Source organism: Peromyscus eremicus, chromosome 8b, assembly GCF_949786415.1.
Source record: "Peromyscus eremicus chromosome 8b, PerEre_H2_v1, whole genome shotgun sequence".
Classification (NCBI taxonomy): domain Eukaryota; kingdom Metazoa; phylum Chordata; class Mammalia; order Rodentia; family Cricetidae; genus Peromyscus; species Peromyscus eremicus.
The window spans coordinates 50559391-50576280 of record NC_081424.1 but is presented as its reverse complement, the minus strand read 5'-3'; the positions used below and the strand labels follow the sequence as shown (position 1 = coordinate 50576280).

Below are 16890 nucleotides of genomic sequence, written 5' to 3'. Positions count from 1 at the left end.
GGTGTGAATAGGAATGCTTGAGGACCACACTGTCTGATGTTTGCTCTTTGTTTTTAACTGGGTTTGTGGATACTGCTCTTTTTAAACAGAAGAAATAAAAGTATCTGAGGATGATGAGATGGAGAAACTCTACAAATCATTGGAGCAAGCTAGTCTGTCTCCTCTCGGGGACCGGCGACCTTCAACCAAGAAGGAGCTGAGAAAGTCTTTTGTGAAGCGGTGCAAGAACCCATCCATAAATGAGAAGCTTCACAAGATCAGGACCCTGAACAGCACGTTAAAGGTAAGGCAGTCTCAGACTGGGCTACCTCGAGGTGGGAGCCAGGGCAGGCAAGGAAGGGCTGACTGCAGAGAGATTCATGGCCATCTCAGAACACTTGTGTGGGAGGAGGAAAGAGCAGAGAAAGTAACCTCCTCACAGTGGGACGACTGTGACCTTTTAAAAGAGCCGGATCCCTCACACCGCAGCATCCGTACATAGCAGGCTTCAGTCTTACATTCAGTCTGATTCAAAGTTTGAATTTCCAAATCCCAGAGAGCAAAGAAGGACTGTGTGTGATTTGGTTTTGTAATATTGTGTCCAGAATAATACTCGGCTCTAAAACTTTTTATTGTTTGAGAATTTCATACACTCATATATTTCCATCAAAATCCACCCCCTTCCCTCCCCCATTCCTCTCCCACTACCACTTTCCCACTCAGCCATGTGTGCTTTCTACCTCTGTTTTAAAGCCCACCAAGTGTACTTAGCGCTGCTTGTATGTGCATAGGGTAGGACCTTCAACCAGAGCATGGGTAGCCACTCAGGGGCCGTATCCCCGAAGTCAACTTACTCTCCCTCCCCCCTCAGCCCTCAATTGCCTAAATCTTTTCAGCTAGGGGTGAAACATATGAGCCCCTTCTGGGTCCACGATGGGATTTGGGCTGAGCTTGATCTTGTTTGGGTCTTATGCATAGAGACTGATTGCTTTTAGTTTATGTGTTCATGTCCAGAAAGTACTATTCCTCTGCAGACATTTGCCATCACTGGCTCTTTGGCAAAAATAAACAGTAATAGAAATAAGGGTTTCACCTGACTCATTCAGGGCACCATCTATGTGTTTTACTAGATCAGGAGAATATTTTCTTTTCTCTCTCTCTCTCTCTCTCTCTCTCTCTCTCTCTCTCTCTCTCTCTCTCTCAGACAGGGTTTCTCTGTGTAGCCCTGGCCATCCTGGAACTCATTCTGTGGACCAGGCTGGCCTTGAACTCAGAGATTCACCTGCCTCTGCCTCCCGAGTGCTGGGATTAAAGGCGTGCGCCACCACTGCCCGGCCAGATTATTTTCTAATTGTCAGCTCTAGGCATTTCAGCTGAGAAGCATAGTGAGAGCCAGGCAGCAGAAGGCATACATTCCGTGGTAATAAACCAACAGATATTGTCACATGGGAATAGGGGACAGTGTGCAGGACATACTGAAGCTGTTTCCACAGCTTCCCCTAATGAAGGATTCCTCACAACAGGAGCATCTTATTTTTACATTGAGACTATAATACCAGCAGGTGGAGGGCAGGGTGCTCTGTAGTCATCTTAAATTAGCAGAAGACTCATGCTTCTCAAAAGCCTCTCTGGAGCCCGCAGTTCAATTCTGAAGTACGCATGTCCTTTCATGTTAAAAATTTTGAGTCCCTTTCCAGGAAGAAATGTCACCAATCATGAGGACAATAATGAAATAGCTGAGTGTGTATGGGTAGTCAGACATCCAAGCTAGTCAAGAGAAAAACCAGGCATCCCCAAAATCTGCAAAAATGAGGCTGGAAAGGGCAAGGAAAAGAACGGTTCAGTTTTACAAAGAAACTCCAAGTTCAGAGAAATTCTCTAATAGTTAATGATGAAAAGACACCACTAGCACTCATTTTGTGGTGTGTGCAGAGCTGATTAACGTGCTGGGTTAGTCAGTGTAATTTGCCAGAGAATGTTAAGATTTTGATAAACATCTTGTAGGATGGATGACTTCATTATTGGAGAACTGTTTCCTGAACATTACTGTGTACCAGGCACCATCCTAGGTCACTGTAACCGTGGAGTGGGATGCTCAGGACAATGGAGACAGGAAAACAGATGGCTGAAATGCAGCACAATAAGTACCTTAGTGGGTGCAAGCTTTGAGGGCTTTAATAGCCCAGAGGATGGAAGTGACCCAATCTAGGGTTGCTATGTTTAGCTGGTGGCTGGCTCATGAGTAAGAGATTAGAATATGGAGAAGATGAAGGAAAGACCCTCATGGAGGTAGAACATCTATTGGGGATGATCTGTTTGGGTTTAGGTTGGGAGCAGCAGCAAGTAGAAGCCAATGGGGTTATGGGTAGCTCAGGACATGATAGAGGAAGGCTGTGACTCTAGAATCCATAGAGCAACAGATTGGAGATTCTAGACCTTGACAATACCCTGTGTGTTCGGACAATAAGGATCAAAGACATTTACCAGCCTCTCTGGTTTCCTATGAATTCTTGCTCTGCATAGTTAGGCCATGCAATGGATGACTTCAGTGACTTCTTTTCTCCCAGTAGGGTAGGTCTCATGGTTAGCTTGAAGCTTGGGAGCTTCAAGTAAGAAGTATTTATTCCGCCAGAATTTCTGTGGCTCTACAGTCTGGGCATGGCTTAGACATGGGATTCTTCCATTAGCTCCTATGTGTGTGATCAAAGTGTCCTCCAGGCTCTTCATTTCTCCACTGGGGGATGTCTGCTTTCTTGGTTCCCATGTTGGAATTGGCATCATTCAGTTCCTAGCAGCTTATGGCTCTGAGCATGTCTGCTGCTGTCTGTCTGCTGAGTGGAGACCGACCTCAGGTTCTTGTCAAGTAGACTATGCAGGGCAGCTCACAGCTGAGTATTGGTGAAATTATTAAGGCCACTCCACGTAGTTAAAAGGGAGGTTTATTTTGTGGGGTAACTTACAAATGAAGGGATAGTTTACAGGGTCTGGAAAAGGTGTGGCACAGTCCAGCGGTGTTCTCTGGAGAACTCTGCTCAGTCTACCTCCAGCATCCAGGGTCCAGGAACAAAGAGAGCTGGCGCATCCATATCTCAGGTCTTCAGAGTCCTCCCTTGGCCCCACCTTGTAGGCATGACAGTTACCAAAGCATCAAATGGGGGTTGGAACTTCCTGATCAAAGCTGGAATGGCTACCCACTACAGCTGAGAAGCTGACTTATCACAGCAAGGAAGAAGACAGTGATAGCAAGTGAGCAAAGCAAGTAATAACCCAATCGCCATAGTTAAACTACCATACTTCTGTGATGTTCTGTTGGACAGAAGCAGGCTATCAGGTCAGCCAATAATCTGGAACAAGATTCCACAGACAGATGAATCTCAGGAAGCAGGGAATGGTAGGGGTCATCTCACACCCAATCTAACTGCTCTCTGCTGTGTAGAAAACATTCGTTTTCTTTCCAGGGGTCACTTAGGCCTCAGAGAAGCACAGTGTTGGAGGCCTGTGAACTGTAGCTCATGTTCTGTTGCCCAGTGAGCCTCAAGAGGCAGCAAGCTCCTGTCATGTATAAATTGGCCATGTTGAAACTAACAAGAAAGGCTAGGTATATAGCTCTATGGTAGAGTGTTTGCATAGCATGCACAAAGCTTTGAGTTCCACCCCCTAGTGCTGCTAAACAAACAAAATTGACAACAACAACAACAACAACAAAATACCACAACTGCCTATAACAATAAACCAAAATAAGCCGTAACTTACTGAACAGATCAGTGTGTGTACATTTAATCATGAGCAAAGCTATCATAATTATTTCTTAGCTATTGGGAAGGGACCCAAGTGGAGCTTATGAGGTGAGCCCTGGGCAAGGGTCTTTTCTTGACGCTGGAGTTGGTTATGGAGGTGTGTTCATTTTGATATAATTTCTCAAGCACAAACCTTCCCATTTGTGCAATTTTCTTTACATATGCTGCACTGTGATGCAACGTTTATTTGGAAATACTTGAAATCCAGAGTGTGGACACCTAAAGGCATCAGGTAGTAGAATGACCTCAGGTTTACACTTGTTGTCTTTGACATGACAATTAGCTGTTTAAGTAGAGCTAATGGTAAATTTAGATGAACAAAGATGAAGTTTAGGGGAGATAGAAATCTGGGATCATAAGCTTGCAGGGGTATGGAAGCAGAGCTTTCAGGAGGCCCCCAAGAGTGTGAACACGCAGAGAACATAGGCACAGACAAAGACTGGCATTCTTGAACATTCCTGTAGCTAGAGTTTTCCTGCCTGGCCCACAGTCAGGACTAATCTCTATCACCTGCCAGACCCACAGCCGCTCAGACCCGACCAAGTAAACACAGAGACTTATATTGGTTACAAACTGTATGGCCGTGGCAGGCTTCTTGCTAACTGTTCTTACAGCTTAAATTAATCCATTTCTATAAATCTATACCTTGCCATGTGGCTCGTGGCTTACCGGGATCTTCACATGTGGCTTGTCATGGTGGCGGCTGGCAGTGTCTCTCTCACCCAGCTTCCTGTTCTCTCAATTCTCCTGTTAGTCCCGCCTATACTTCCCACCTGGCCACTGGCCAATCAGTGATTTATTTATTGACCAATCAGCAACACATTTGACATACAGACCATCCCACAGCAAATTCCAGTGTCAAGAGTTTGGGTAATGAGGAACCAGTAAAGTAACTATCAAGGGACAAGGAAAGTTAAGAGTATGTCTTATAGAAGCATCCAGGTAGACATGTTCAAGGTGGAGCAGTGGCCAGCAGCTTTAGGTATGTTGATGAATATGAAGATGGGGAATTAACCATTGGATGAGCCAACATAGAGGTTACTGATGAGCATCCCTGGTTTGGTAGAGTGGTGGGGATAAAAGCCTGGTAGACCAGAAGTAAGACTATGAAGGAATGGTCACTGGGGACAAGGAAGACAACAGAGCCTGAGCTGGATAGAGGTGGGGTCAGAGAGAACTTTCAAGGTAGAAGAAATAACATGGTACATGAGTGTCAGTGAGGATGCCCCAGTGGAGATGGGAGACTTGAGTCATAGTTATAAAACCTAGAACCACCAGCTCAGGTTTGGCTCCACTCACAATGGACTGGGCCCTCCCACATTAGTCACTAATTAAGAAAATGCCCTAAGGATTTGTCTAAGCCTGATCTTCTGGAAGCACATTATCAATTGAGGCTCCCTCCTTTTCTGATAACTCTAGTTTGTGTCAAATTGACATAGAATTAGCCAGTGCACAAACCCTCAAGATTGCACAGCAAGGTACCATTACCATAAAGCCATCTCTCCAGCCCCTTTTAGGCTTTGGGGACAGATGTCTGAATAGACGATTATGAATTATAGGCTCTGTACTGGAGGGCAGGAGAGCATGAAAATAAGACTGTGTGGCTCAAGTTGGGGGGCTCACAGTTTTCCACTGAACATGATAGCTAGCACTATGTATAAGCTAAGGGAGGTGCTCCTGGTAGCTCAGCAGTTTGGAGGTGTAAACCAGCATTGTGTAGGTAAGAAAATTTGGGCCAATAGTATTATACTGGGAAGCAGCATGGTGGTAGAGGAAGAGCAATCGGAGCTGAGGTTTGCATGATGAGAGAAGTCATAAAGAAGACTCACAGTGCAGGAGGAGTCCATCATTTCTGTTAAAAGTATGGATTTACGGTAGAGGATCAGAAGCGAGGACCTCTTAGCAGGCTGGAGCAACACTGGGCCACTGTGACTTACTGGACTGCACATGCCCAGTTAGCACCATGGTTCCAGAGATGGAGAAAGACTGTGATAAAATGATTCAAGAATACAGTGTTAGAACAAAGCCTCTGCTAAGGCTTCTTCTTAGAGATACCCACAGACACTCTACCAGGACACTGTGAGGCCTTGGCAGGGAGACAGGGTTTCTCACCTGGGAAGTGAATTAACACCAAAGCGGGTATTGGCAAGATGAGGGCTATTGGTGCCATACACATGCTGTTCCCCACCCCTTCACTGCCTTCTGCCTGGGAATTAGAGCTACAGCCTCCTGCTGAGACCTCCCCTGTCCTCAGAGGGCTATAAAAAAAGAGAGTTCCAATTCTCTCACATGGGCTCTGGTTCTTTTCAGAGAACCCTCCAAACTGTCTCTCTGGTGCTGCCAGAATCCCTGCCATGGAGTTACCCCTATGTCTGTCTGTCTGTCCATGGTGCTATAAGTCTCCTCATAAACTCCTTAGTCCCTATTAATCTGTCTCAGTGTCATCTTGAAACAGTCCCGGACCAAACCTAACAATGGTCAGGGCTGAGTGATCCACTTTTGTTGATCCTGATCATGTTTTTACTCTCTTTTACTTAAAATGGGAATGACTGTCAGTGAAGCGGAGGAAACTGCACTGATAGGTTATTTTATACTGGCACACACACTATTTGGGTGGAAGTTAGATGCCTCATCATTGAATAAAACGAGAAACCATACTCTTCATATAAAAATATGTCTGTTAATAGAATATGATTTAATTAAATAATTAAAAAATCTAAAAAGACATATTTTATTACTTCGTGCCTCGGGTAAAGTGCTATGTTCCAGTTTTACTTAGTGACGTTTGGATGGTCAGTGAAGTACCTGTGTGTACAACATAGCTTCAGGGCATAGCCGGAACCCAGTGACACACTAAAATGGAGTCACCTCTGCTGTGTGGGGTAATAGATGAGTCAAGGGGGACCAGCATAGAAGACAGACTCTCTGGTTCTTTCACTAACTTGGGGGTGAATGTATATCGCTTCTTGATGGCTCCCACATGTAAAGAGATATTGTGCTAGACCCCAGGCATATTAAGAAATTAGAATATTAATGTGCAAAGCCACTTTGATAGTGTTGCGGTGGATGGGTCCGTGTGTCGGAAGAAGTTGACTCACCAAAGTTCAGATACTCATGTACTCACTGATGACTCTTTCCTTCCTGTTTTCTTCTTGGCCAGTGCAAAGAACACGATCTGGCCATGATCAACCAACTGCTGGATGATCCAAAGCTGACTGCCAGGAAGTACAGAGAGTGGAAGGTCATGAACACCCTGCTGATCCAGGACATCTATCATCAGCAGCAGGTACCTCAGGACCCTGAAGTCATCCCCCAGGAACTCAAGAACCCCGGCTCTTCTGACTGTGTTGAAAATTCTCTTTGAGCAGAAGCCAGGGCTGCCCCCTTCCTTGTTACTGTGACATTCTACAAGACACTGCCAGGGCATACATTTTGCTTACAAGGAAACCCCAAACTCAGTTCCTAAGGCATCATCCATCCCTCCAAAGGACACAACCAAGGTGAAGCCAGTTCAGATGCAGTGGGAGTTCTGGCTTCCATGTGTTGCATTCATCAGTATTGGAGTTATGGAGTTCATCTGAGCAGGCATATTTTCTGTGCTCCTGTTGGGAGCTGGTAGTCATGCTAGGCTCTAGGTGGGATGTGAAAGGGGTAACCTCCTCCTTTGCTTTCAAGAGAATTACAACCTACCATATCCAATTTTACTGGCGATAACTATTCATTGGAATGTTCCATTTTGCAAAAGAAACATGTAGAATCCCCTTTGGTGGGCAGTAGAGTTCTGCAAAACATTTCAAGTGGAGGGATTTCTTCTGCAGTAGCTACTGGAACTAGACATGTGTTAGTATTTGTGGAATACAAGGCTTTTCTTACCTTTGGTACAAAGAGCAGTGCCTTTTCAATGTGTTGAGTGCTTATTTGAAGAGTATGGCTTGGTGAGATGGAGAGTGGGGGAGCCCAGGGAGGAGGCATGTGTTCCGTTCCACTCAGAGGACAACTTCATATGTTTATGCTCTGCCTACGGTGGAGGATCTGATTAAGGTGGCCCTTTCTCACAATGTCAAGGAGACAGATGGTCATGTGACAGTTGGGGATCTTTGTCCTCCACCCCCAGCTTCTCTGAACAGTAGTAGGAGATAGTAATACCCATTGCAAGGAATGTCAGACTGTGTTCATCCCTGGCTGTGGTACCTAAACCCAGTATGAATTCATATCCAGTTTTCCTGGGATCCAAATTCTCAAGGTTATTATTTCCGAATTGTTCTGAACTTGGAGAAGAACCTAGACCAACAAAACAACAAAACAGTTAAACAGGATTGTTTTATTTTTGTATGTTTATGTGTCATATAGTGTAAGATGTGAATAGCTGTCTATGTTTCTTATTTAAATATATTTATAGAAGTGCAAATTATAGTGTTTTAAAAGAGTGTACTATTATGTGTTGTTCAATATATATATATATATTCTAGAGGTCTATCATTTTTGCTTGAGAAAAATAGGCATACTAGTGACTGACTGAAGGTATGTTGTGCTATGATGTGTGAGGAATGCTCAGGAAATCTCATGAGAAAATTAAGGGAGCATGTATCAATAATTATCCATTTTCTGAATGCCTTCTTTCTATTATTGCACCTCCACCCCCAGCTCCAGAGCTCTTAAATGTCAATGCCATTGTCTTAACTTGCACCTTAGGCTAGCTCTTCTACTCAGAAAGTGTAAGGTTTATTACATTTATGGCAGAAATTATAGACTCAAAGGAACATATCTCATGAAATCTTGGGCCAAATGAAATATAAGCAATATAGTTCCCAAATAATATTAATAGAAATTAAGATTTGTTGTTAAAGAGATTTCATAGAGGGGTTGGGGATTTAGCTCAGTGGTAGAGTGCTTGCCTAGCAAGCACAAGGCCCTGGGTTCAATCCCCAGCTCAAAAAAAAAAAAAAAAAAGAGAGAGAGACTTCATAGAGAAACAATGTATCCATCCCAATGACATCTTCTCATCATAAAAATAACCATAACTTGAGTTCAGTCCCTTTTCCAGGATATAAAGTAAATAAATAAATTACAAAAAATCCACAATTCACTAAGAATCCATGTGCATCTCACCTGCCCTTTGCAAATTGTTGACATACATATTAATATCATAACATCAAATACAGCTTGACAAATTCAAATAGAAGTAGCCATCAGGTCTATATCTACAAACTAAATGTAAAGAATTGTTTCATATTTCCCTGTACTTTATCAAGACTTTTTGTACATTGAAATGAAAAAAAAATCCTTGCCTCAAGAAAGGAAAAATTAACCAAGAAACAAAGAGGAATGAGAAGATTCACTAAGTTGAGAGATGAGCTGGGAAAGGACACACTGGGTCCTCTATCTGGATACCATGCAGTTTGGGAGGCTAATCCCTCAACCTCAGAACATCACTATTGATTCTTCCTGTGGCTAGCAGCTATTGGGAGGGTGATGCTCTGGGACTTACAGTGCAAGAAAACATCGAAGGAAGGTGAATTAATAATGGAGCAAATCTTAGCTTGGGAAGAATATTCATCCATGTCTTTTATTTGCAACATCTGTCTACCCATGTCCATCACCCCCCTACACCCAATGTTGAAGCTCCAAATACTTTTTATCAGGGCTGTTTGCTCTATTTAAATTTTTTACTTTGGCTTCTCATCAATATATGTTTAACTGACCTTTGAATGTAAGTCCTTTAGTAACATTCAGATCTCAAGGCAAAATTAGTCCATGAAATTCCGTGACCAATCCATAGGGTTATTTTTCAAAGTAACTTCAAGAAAGCCGGGGGAGTAGAAATTTCTGTTTTGATAGTTAAAACCAACCTGCAGAACGTTCCCAAGTCAGTCTCAGTAGTGTCCTGGCCTCCTGGACATGAAACATCCTGTTTCCATTTTTGTAATTAAAATTTTCTCTCTGTGCTAGGTTTAGATAGGAAGAACGGGGTCAGTGCTTCTGTGGGTTCTTAGCCTCATCTGGAGTCGTAAGTGAGGGTGGTGAGGGAGTGCGCAGAAGAGTCGTGACACTTCTAGACACACACACACACACACACACACACACACACACACACACACACCCAGTGCAGGAGAAATCGTGACGAGCTCTTCCCTGGCCTCGAGTCTCTTCTCCGGTTCAACAGATTTGGGAAAAGTAGAATTCCTCCAGTTCATTGCTGGGAAATGGATTATAGGTAGTTAGTGGGACCCCAGGGGAGACTGTTGACCTGTGTCTGCAGCATGTTCCAAAACCATGGCTGCTCAGGACACCATTGCTGGATCTTTGAGCACAAGTCTTTCCAAACCTGTGGCACTGGTTAAGGGTTAGGTTTCTCTAGGGACTTTTTTTTTTCTCGGCGCTGGGAGAAGCACTTTTCTCTGTCCTTGTCTGAAGACCCAAGCAAGAGCCTGGTGGGAGACCCTCACTAGTTGAGAGGTTGTTAGCACACATGGATTCCACATTCTTCCAGCCTTTGGAGGATGTCTGTTGTTGAGCATACTTCTTAGTTTTGCCAGTAGCTTTAATCTGAGACTAGAATCAGAGTCCCCAGAAAGACCCTGGGGCAAATAATTGCTAGGATTCCAAGAGGATGAGAAAGAGGTCAGGTTTGGAGTCAGATTTCAGTGTGAACCCAAGCCTTATATTTTACACAGCACTTTGTAGTTTGCAAATTGTATGTTCCAGACCCCCTTCCCCACATCCTCCCACCCCGTAGGCTGATCAGGATGACTGAGAACTATGGGTAGAGTGGAAATGCCTGGCTCAAAGCCTCAAATGCTAGAGACAGAATTGGAGTTTGAATTTCGGCTCTCAGTCAAAATGTCTTCCTCTGTTGAGGAAGTCATTGTCAGAGCACAGACTGCTGGGGAACAGGAGGTCTGACTGGCTCCAGTGCCCATCATATCTGGCTGCGGCACATGTGGCCGCGGCACACCTTACTCCACACACCTGGCTGCAGCACACCTGGCTGGGTACACCTGGCTGGGCACACTTGGCTGGGAACACCTGGCTGGGCACACTTGGCTAGGCATACCTGGCTGGGAACACCTGGCTGGGAACACCTGGCTGGGCACACCTGACTCCACACACCTGGCTGGGCACACCTGGCTGAGATGGTTTTGGCTGAATCCCCAGGGACTCTGCTGAGAGCACTCTTTCCCAAAATAAAGGTCCTGTTGCCTTGCCTCTGGGTTCCCCAAGGACTGGGGCTTGTCCTGATTGTTGTACTTCATTTATTTGAGAAAAGACACTAGTTGATAGCACTGTGAGAACTTTAGGGCTGGAGGAAATAGGAATCTTTAAAGAGATGGAAAGTGTTTATTTTCTTATTTTTTTTTTTTCCTTTTGAGCCCTGCCCTGTCAGATATCAGAGAGTTAGTGATTAGGAGTGAGTCCCTTTATTCTCAGTTCTCAGTTTCTTCTCATATAATTATAATGATGCTTATTTCCTCAGGGAGATGTCAGGATCATATTGTCATAGAGATGAAACAAATTAAAAGGAAAATATTTTTAATTCTTTTGAGGAGAGGCATGCTATCAATGAAAGCCATATTTAATTTTATGGACACAGACACTTCTTTGTAAAAAAAAAAAGACAATATTTTGATATAGCAATACAAATAATTTAGGTACAGAGGGTGACTGTCCAAATGTCACATTATGTTGAAGAGCTGCTGTGTCCAAATGCAGTTTTAGAATGTATTTCTGTTTCTGGCTAACAGAATGGCCTATATGAAGGAGATTTTCAATTTATTTCCCTTCAAACACTTTTGTATACTCACCCACAAGAGAAATTCAGTCCTAGATGTAGGGTTGACTGACTGCTTAAGGTTTTGCCACACATAATGGTGAGAGCCCCTTATACTAGATTTTTTTCCCCCCTCAGTCTCTGGGAAGTGGATGGGGAGGGGATATTCCATTCACAGAAAGCCAAGTGTCTGCCACACTACGCCACATGGAGCACATTCAAATGGCTTCTGCATTTAAAAGGAAAGTTTTCCATATCTCCTGTTGTACAGAAACTTAATTGCTCTGTGCTGGTGTCTTAGCTTTAGTCCAAAGGGAAGCATGCCTCGTGGAGACATTTAACATCCTGTAACAAAAAAACATGGTTTAAGTCGCCACATGTTCTGATATTTGCATGGTGGGGTTGGGGTTCAACAGTGCATGGTATTGGGGCAAGATGTTCATGTGGGGTTGCTATCTTAACGGTCATTGTGCTTTTGGTCTTTGTCATCTATCTGTTTTGACTAAACTGAAAACACAGGCATGCCTCATTTCTCCTGTCCCCTGATCCCCAGGGTAACCTGTAAGATAACGATACACGCCAACTGTCTAGTAAAATGGTATGGAAAAAACAATCAAAATGCACTACTGGTGTTTATTTTCTGCCTTGCATTATTTCTTCCTCCTTGAAGACTAAAATAAAGTAAACAAACCCAAACCAACCGGACAAACCAACCACAGACCCATGCAGAATGCCACCCTGTAGCTGGGTTTTGATCTTCAACAAAGGTTATTGCGCCCTCTGGTGGCCATAATAAAGATAACAGCGTTCAGAGTTGATGTGATTTTTAAAATGAAAGTTAATTTTATGTTGGGGACTTATGTCTACACTAACTTTTGCCAATGTCTTTCATTTTATAGGCCTATTAATACAATTATTTAAAAAGTTGTCATTGGTTCATGAAATTTGACTTGTCTATTGGATCACATAACATTCCTGGCTATCTACATTGTTTAGATAATTTTGTAAAATGCAGATTTGGAAGAGTTACAAGCCTATTAAAATACGAACAAAGAATATATCAAAATAGAAGAATAGATTACTTTCTGCTTGTCCCCATCAGCCACAGGAAGCTTGCCTGCATTCAATCCTGTTTCAAACATCCTGGGTTGCAGTGTCCACAGATGGTGTAGTTTCCTGGTTCCCTTCCTCTCCTGCTCCTCTCTCCTTTTCAGTCCAGTGCCTCTTCTTCAGCTCCATCTTGTCTTCATGTATTTCTAAGCACCCCCTAACCCCATGCAACCAGAAGCAGTAAAGTTATTTTAGGTCAAAGGATCTAGGCTGAGAATGTAGCTCCAAGGTAGAATGCTTGCCCGGCATGCATGAGGGCCTGGGTTTGGTTCCTTGTGCTGCAGACAGTGGGCATGGAGGTGCCCATGATGATGGGAGGAGCAAAAGATCAATGTTGTTTTCTGTGTTGGATTACAGCCTGGACTATGCAAGACTCTGTTAACACACACACACACACACACACACACACACACACACACACACACACGTATTAACAAAAGGCATAGGAAAAGGATTAGCAAATGGCATAGGTACACTGTTTCTAGAACAATCTCCAAGTTTCCAAGTGCTGCTGTAGCAGATTATCATCATTAACAACTTACACACGTTTGTTGCCTCAAAGTTCTGAGGTTGGGAAGCTACCACGGGGTTCTCCATCTAAGATCAGGCACTGGAGGGATGGCATGTTTTGTGGAGGCTTGGGGGAGTTATTCCCTACGGCTTTCAGAAGTCACCCATGTCTCTTCTTTGTCTGCTTCCCCTGTCTTCAAAGTCAATATGTTCTATATCACTGTGCCTTTTAATTACATTTTCTTCAGGCTGATTTTTCTCAGTAGCCTTGTGGTCCCAGTGGATCTTTTGGAATAACATAGGACAACCTGTCTCAAGGTCAGTTGCTCTACACTTTTAATACTCATTTGTTTTCAGTTTCCCTGTATAGCCTGCTCAAAGGATCCAGATTATGGCATTTACCATAAATGCCCATTTCAAATATCCTGTGGAGTCCCCCATAGGTCGTCAATATCTGCCAGAAAGTCTGGGGTTTCAAAGCTGTAACAAGCTTGAAAGTCCTTTGCTGCAACCTGAATTCGATTTCATCAGGGTGTGTTCCCGGCTGGGAATACCCCTGGCTTTTTACCATCACAGGTATACAGATGGAAAGGCAACCCTGTTCAGTAACCATGTCAGGTGCTCACAGTGTCCACCCACAAGGACAGGAAGGCCAGCGTTGCTGGTGCTTGGCAGACGTGAGTGGTAAGTAGTGGCTGAGTGCACTCGAGTGCCACTGATGCACTGCAGAGAGAAGCAGGTTCGAGTTTATCTGCAATCCACTGCACAGCCTGAGAGTGAGGCTGTTTGGCAGTCTTCAGAGAAACAGTCAGGGGGCAGGAAGAAGAGTTGAAAGCCAGACTCAGGACTACACTGGAAACACGACAGAACTCCAAAGCAGACAGAATCTTCCGAGAGAAGGGACAAGAGCCGACAACTTGAGATAGGGATGTGGGAAGGTCTCAGAAGCATCAGACTTTGTAAGAAGTGCCTGCCCCCCTTGGTGGTAGTTATAGGCCCTCCCGCCCCTCACACCTGAAGACCTTTCAGATTATAATCTTACATGTGGCAGATGCCACATAAGGCAATGCAGTCCTCTCCAGGAACAAGACAGCAAGGGAACTACTAGGCCCTTTGAAAAGCTTCTTGGCTGTTGTTGGAGGTTGGAACTGTCACCAGAGGTTGCCACAAAGCATATGCACTGTTTAGTAGCAATGTGGATGACAGGATCCCAGAATAGTAGAGGAGGCCAGATGGCCGCACTTAACAACCTAAGCAATGAGTCAGAATTACTGTAATGGCAACCAGGTTGGAAATGATGGCCAGGGTCAAGGTTGTCACACCAATTGTGGTCTTGGGAAATTGCCAGGACAATAAGGTATGGCCAGACACAAGGGACTCTAGCCATCAGGTCGATAATGTAAAGACTAAGGTTAGATACCTAACTTTAGAGAATGAGAATTAAGTGCTGTGAAGATTCAGGGGCCCATTAGTTATGTGAAACATTTGGGTCCAGTGGGACGAGGCAGGTCAGGATCTATCACACAAAGCAAAGGGCAAATTTCTGCCGGTAAGAATGAAGCACTATGATTGGTGAAGCCTGTCTAAGCTTTCAAGGGAACATATTCTATACTGGAGAGCTTTCTGACTTCGTCAAGCATTATGGAGAGATTCGACTTCTGAACAAGAATGAATTGTGTGGCAGGAACAAGCCATGCATGTCTCAGATTGTATAGTAGGAGAGATGGGCATAGTACAGAAAGCCACCGTGTGGATTCTCTGGAGATCAGTCTTAGAAAGGAGAGCCGCAGCACAGGTAGCAAAGGTTCTGAGGTGAGACTGCATCAGTAAGAAATTAAGGGCAACTGTAACTGGAGTATTCCTGTGTCCACCCGGCTCCTGTAGCCACTCAGGCCCAATTAAACACACAGAGACTTAATTACTTATAAACTGTATGGCCATGGCAGGCTTCTTGCTATCTGTTCTTATATCTTAAATTAACCCATTTCTAGTAATCTATAAGTTGCCACGTGGCTCATGGCTTACCGGTATCTTAACATCTGCTTCTCATCATTGCAGCTGTCAGCGTCTCTCTGCCTCAACCTTCCTCTTCCCAGAATTCTCCTCTCTTTTTGTCCTACCTATATACTTCCTGCCTGGCTACTGGTCAATCAGCGTTTTATTTATCAGTCAATCATAGCAACATATGTTCACAGCATACAGGACCTCCCACAGCAGGCAACCGCTAAAACATGTCTCTGGCATGTTATTCAGCCTGGTAGAGTGCCCAGTCAGGGGTGAAGGTAACTTTGCAGCCAGAGCCATCAAGATCTAGGTACTACTTGACAGCAATTTGAGGTAGCCCAGAAGTAATTTGTTATAAAGTGGAAGTGGTACATTCAATACCGGCTTAAGTACTTAAGGGGGCACAGGAAACTGGGTGAACAGGTGGCCCTGGCACCTCTGTTGCTTACCATTCCTGCACACTGACCTGTAATTCAGCTTACATGTTTGACCTCATAGGGCATTTCTTTTTAGGAGTACTTTCTCGTCAGGACTGGCTGCCAGCACACACAGAGATTTCTTATTAATTTTGAAAGATTGACCTTTAACTTAGTCTTGTTTCCAACTAGCTCTTATAACTTAATTAACCCGTATTTTTAAATCTACATTCTGCTACACGGCTCAGTTACCTCTCCTCAGGATGGCACGTCTGACTTGCTCTGAGTCTACTGGCAAATCCCTGCCTCTCTTCCCAGAGTTCTCTCTCTCCCCGGAAATCCCACCTATTCTCTCCTGCCTAGCTATTGACTGTTCAGCTCTTTAATAAATCCATCACAGCAACACATCTTCACACAGTGTAAACAAATATTCCGCAACATTTCTCATTGTTTGACAGAGGAAGAAAATGCTAAAGCTTAATTTATTAATGGTTGGCTTGCCTTATAGACCTATCTATGGGTAACTTTCTAAGCCAGGTAGAAAAAAACCTCCCAGGGGAATAGAGCCTTGTGTACCACATCTGAATATCTATGCTGTGTGGAGAAAGAAGTGGCTGAAGGGACATTGGTGTTCTAAAGGGAGAGATTTAAACATAAATATGTGGAAATGGTACCATGTTTAAAGACCGGATCCTTGTGTTTTGATTTTCTTTTGTAGATGACTACCTCAGGACTCAGGCATTGTGCTCATGAACAGAAGAGCCTCAGCAGCAGAGACAGAGGCTACCATGCATGTCCCCAAGCATGCCCATGTTAGCTGGGGCTGAAAACTACTGAAGCTGCTGAACCTTGTCTGCATGTAACAATTACAAAACATCAGAGTGCCAATAATGTATTTTATTTAGGGAAAATCAATCTGCTATTTGCCAGCAAGTTGAACAGAATGGCACCTTTTATCTAAGAAAAGGCAGGATTTTACCCAACAAGTAGAATCCCACCTATATATAAGTCCTTCCCTCGCATAGTGCCTCAGTCAATACTGCTGTCCAAAGGCTTACCGAACTTCTGGTTTACATGTGGGATTCCATACAGTATCAGTTTAGATAAGCAACCTGGAGTACGGCAAGAAAGTGAGGCATAGAGCACATGTCTGTCTGCGAGAACCAGGCACATGCTGTACTAATCTGAAGTTGATGGCCTGGAAGAGCCTGGCAAAAGTCTCTTTAAGGTGCAGCTGAAGGACCTTTCACTGGATGGTCTTTAATGCTGATGGAGCTCCATCCTTAAAAACATGTTTTATTTTTGT

At 43.9% G+C, this 16890-nt stretch overlaps 1 protein-coding gene across 1 annotated transcript in view; it reads left to right on the top strand.

Annotated features, from left to right (window-relative positions):
- The window catches only part of Ipcef1 (interaction protein for cytohesin exchange factors 1), a 93269-nt gene extending 76794 nt beyond the window's left edge, over positions 1 to 16475 (top strand). Inside the window, 3 exon segments of the mRNA XM_059272797.1 lie at positions 90 to 283; positions 6937 to 7062; positions 16303 to 16475. Coding sequence (XP_059128780.1) covers positions 90 to 283; positions 6937 to 7062; positions 16303 to 16401 — 419 coding nt within the window. The 3' untranslated portion in view covers positions 16402 to 16475.
- The last annotated feature ends 415 nt before the right edge of the window (positions 16476 to 16890 follow it).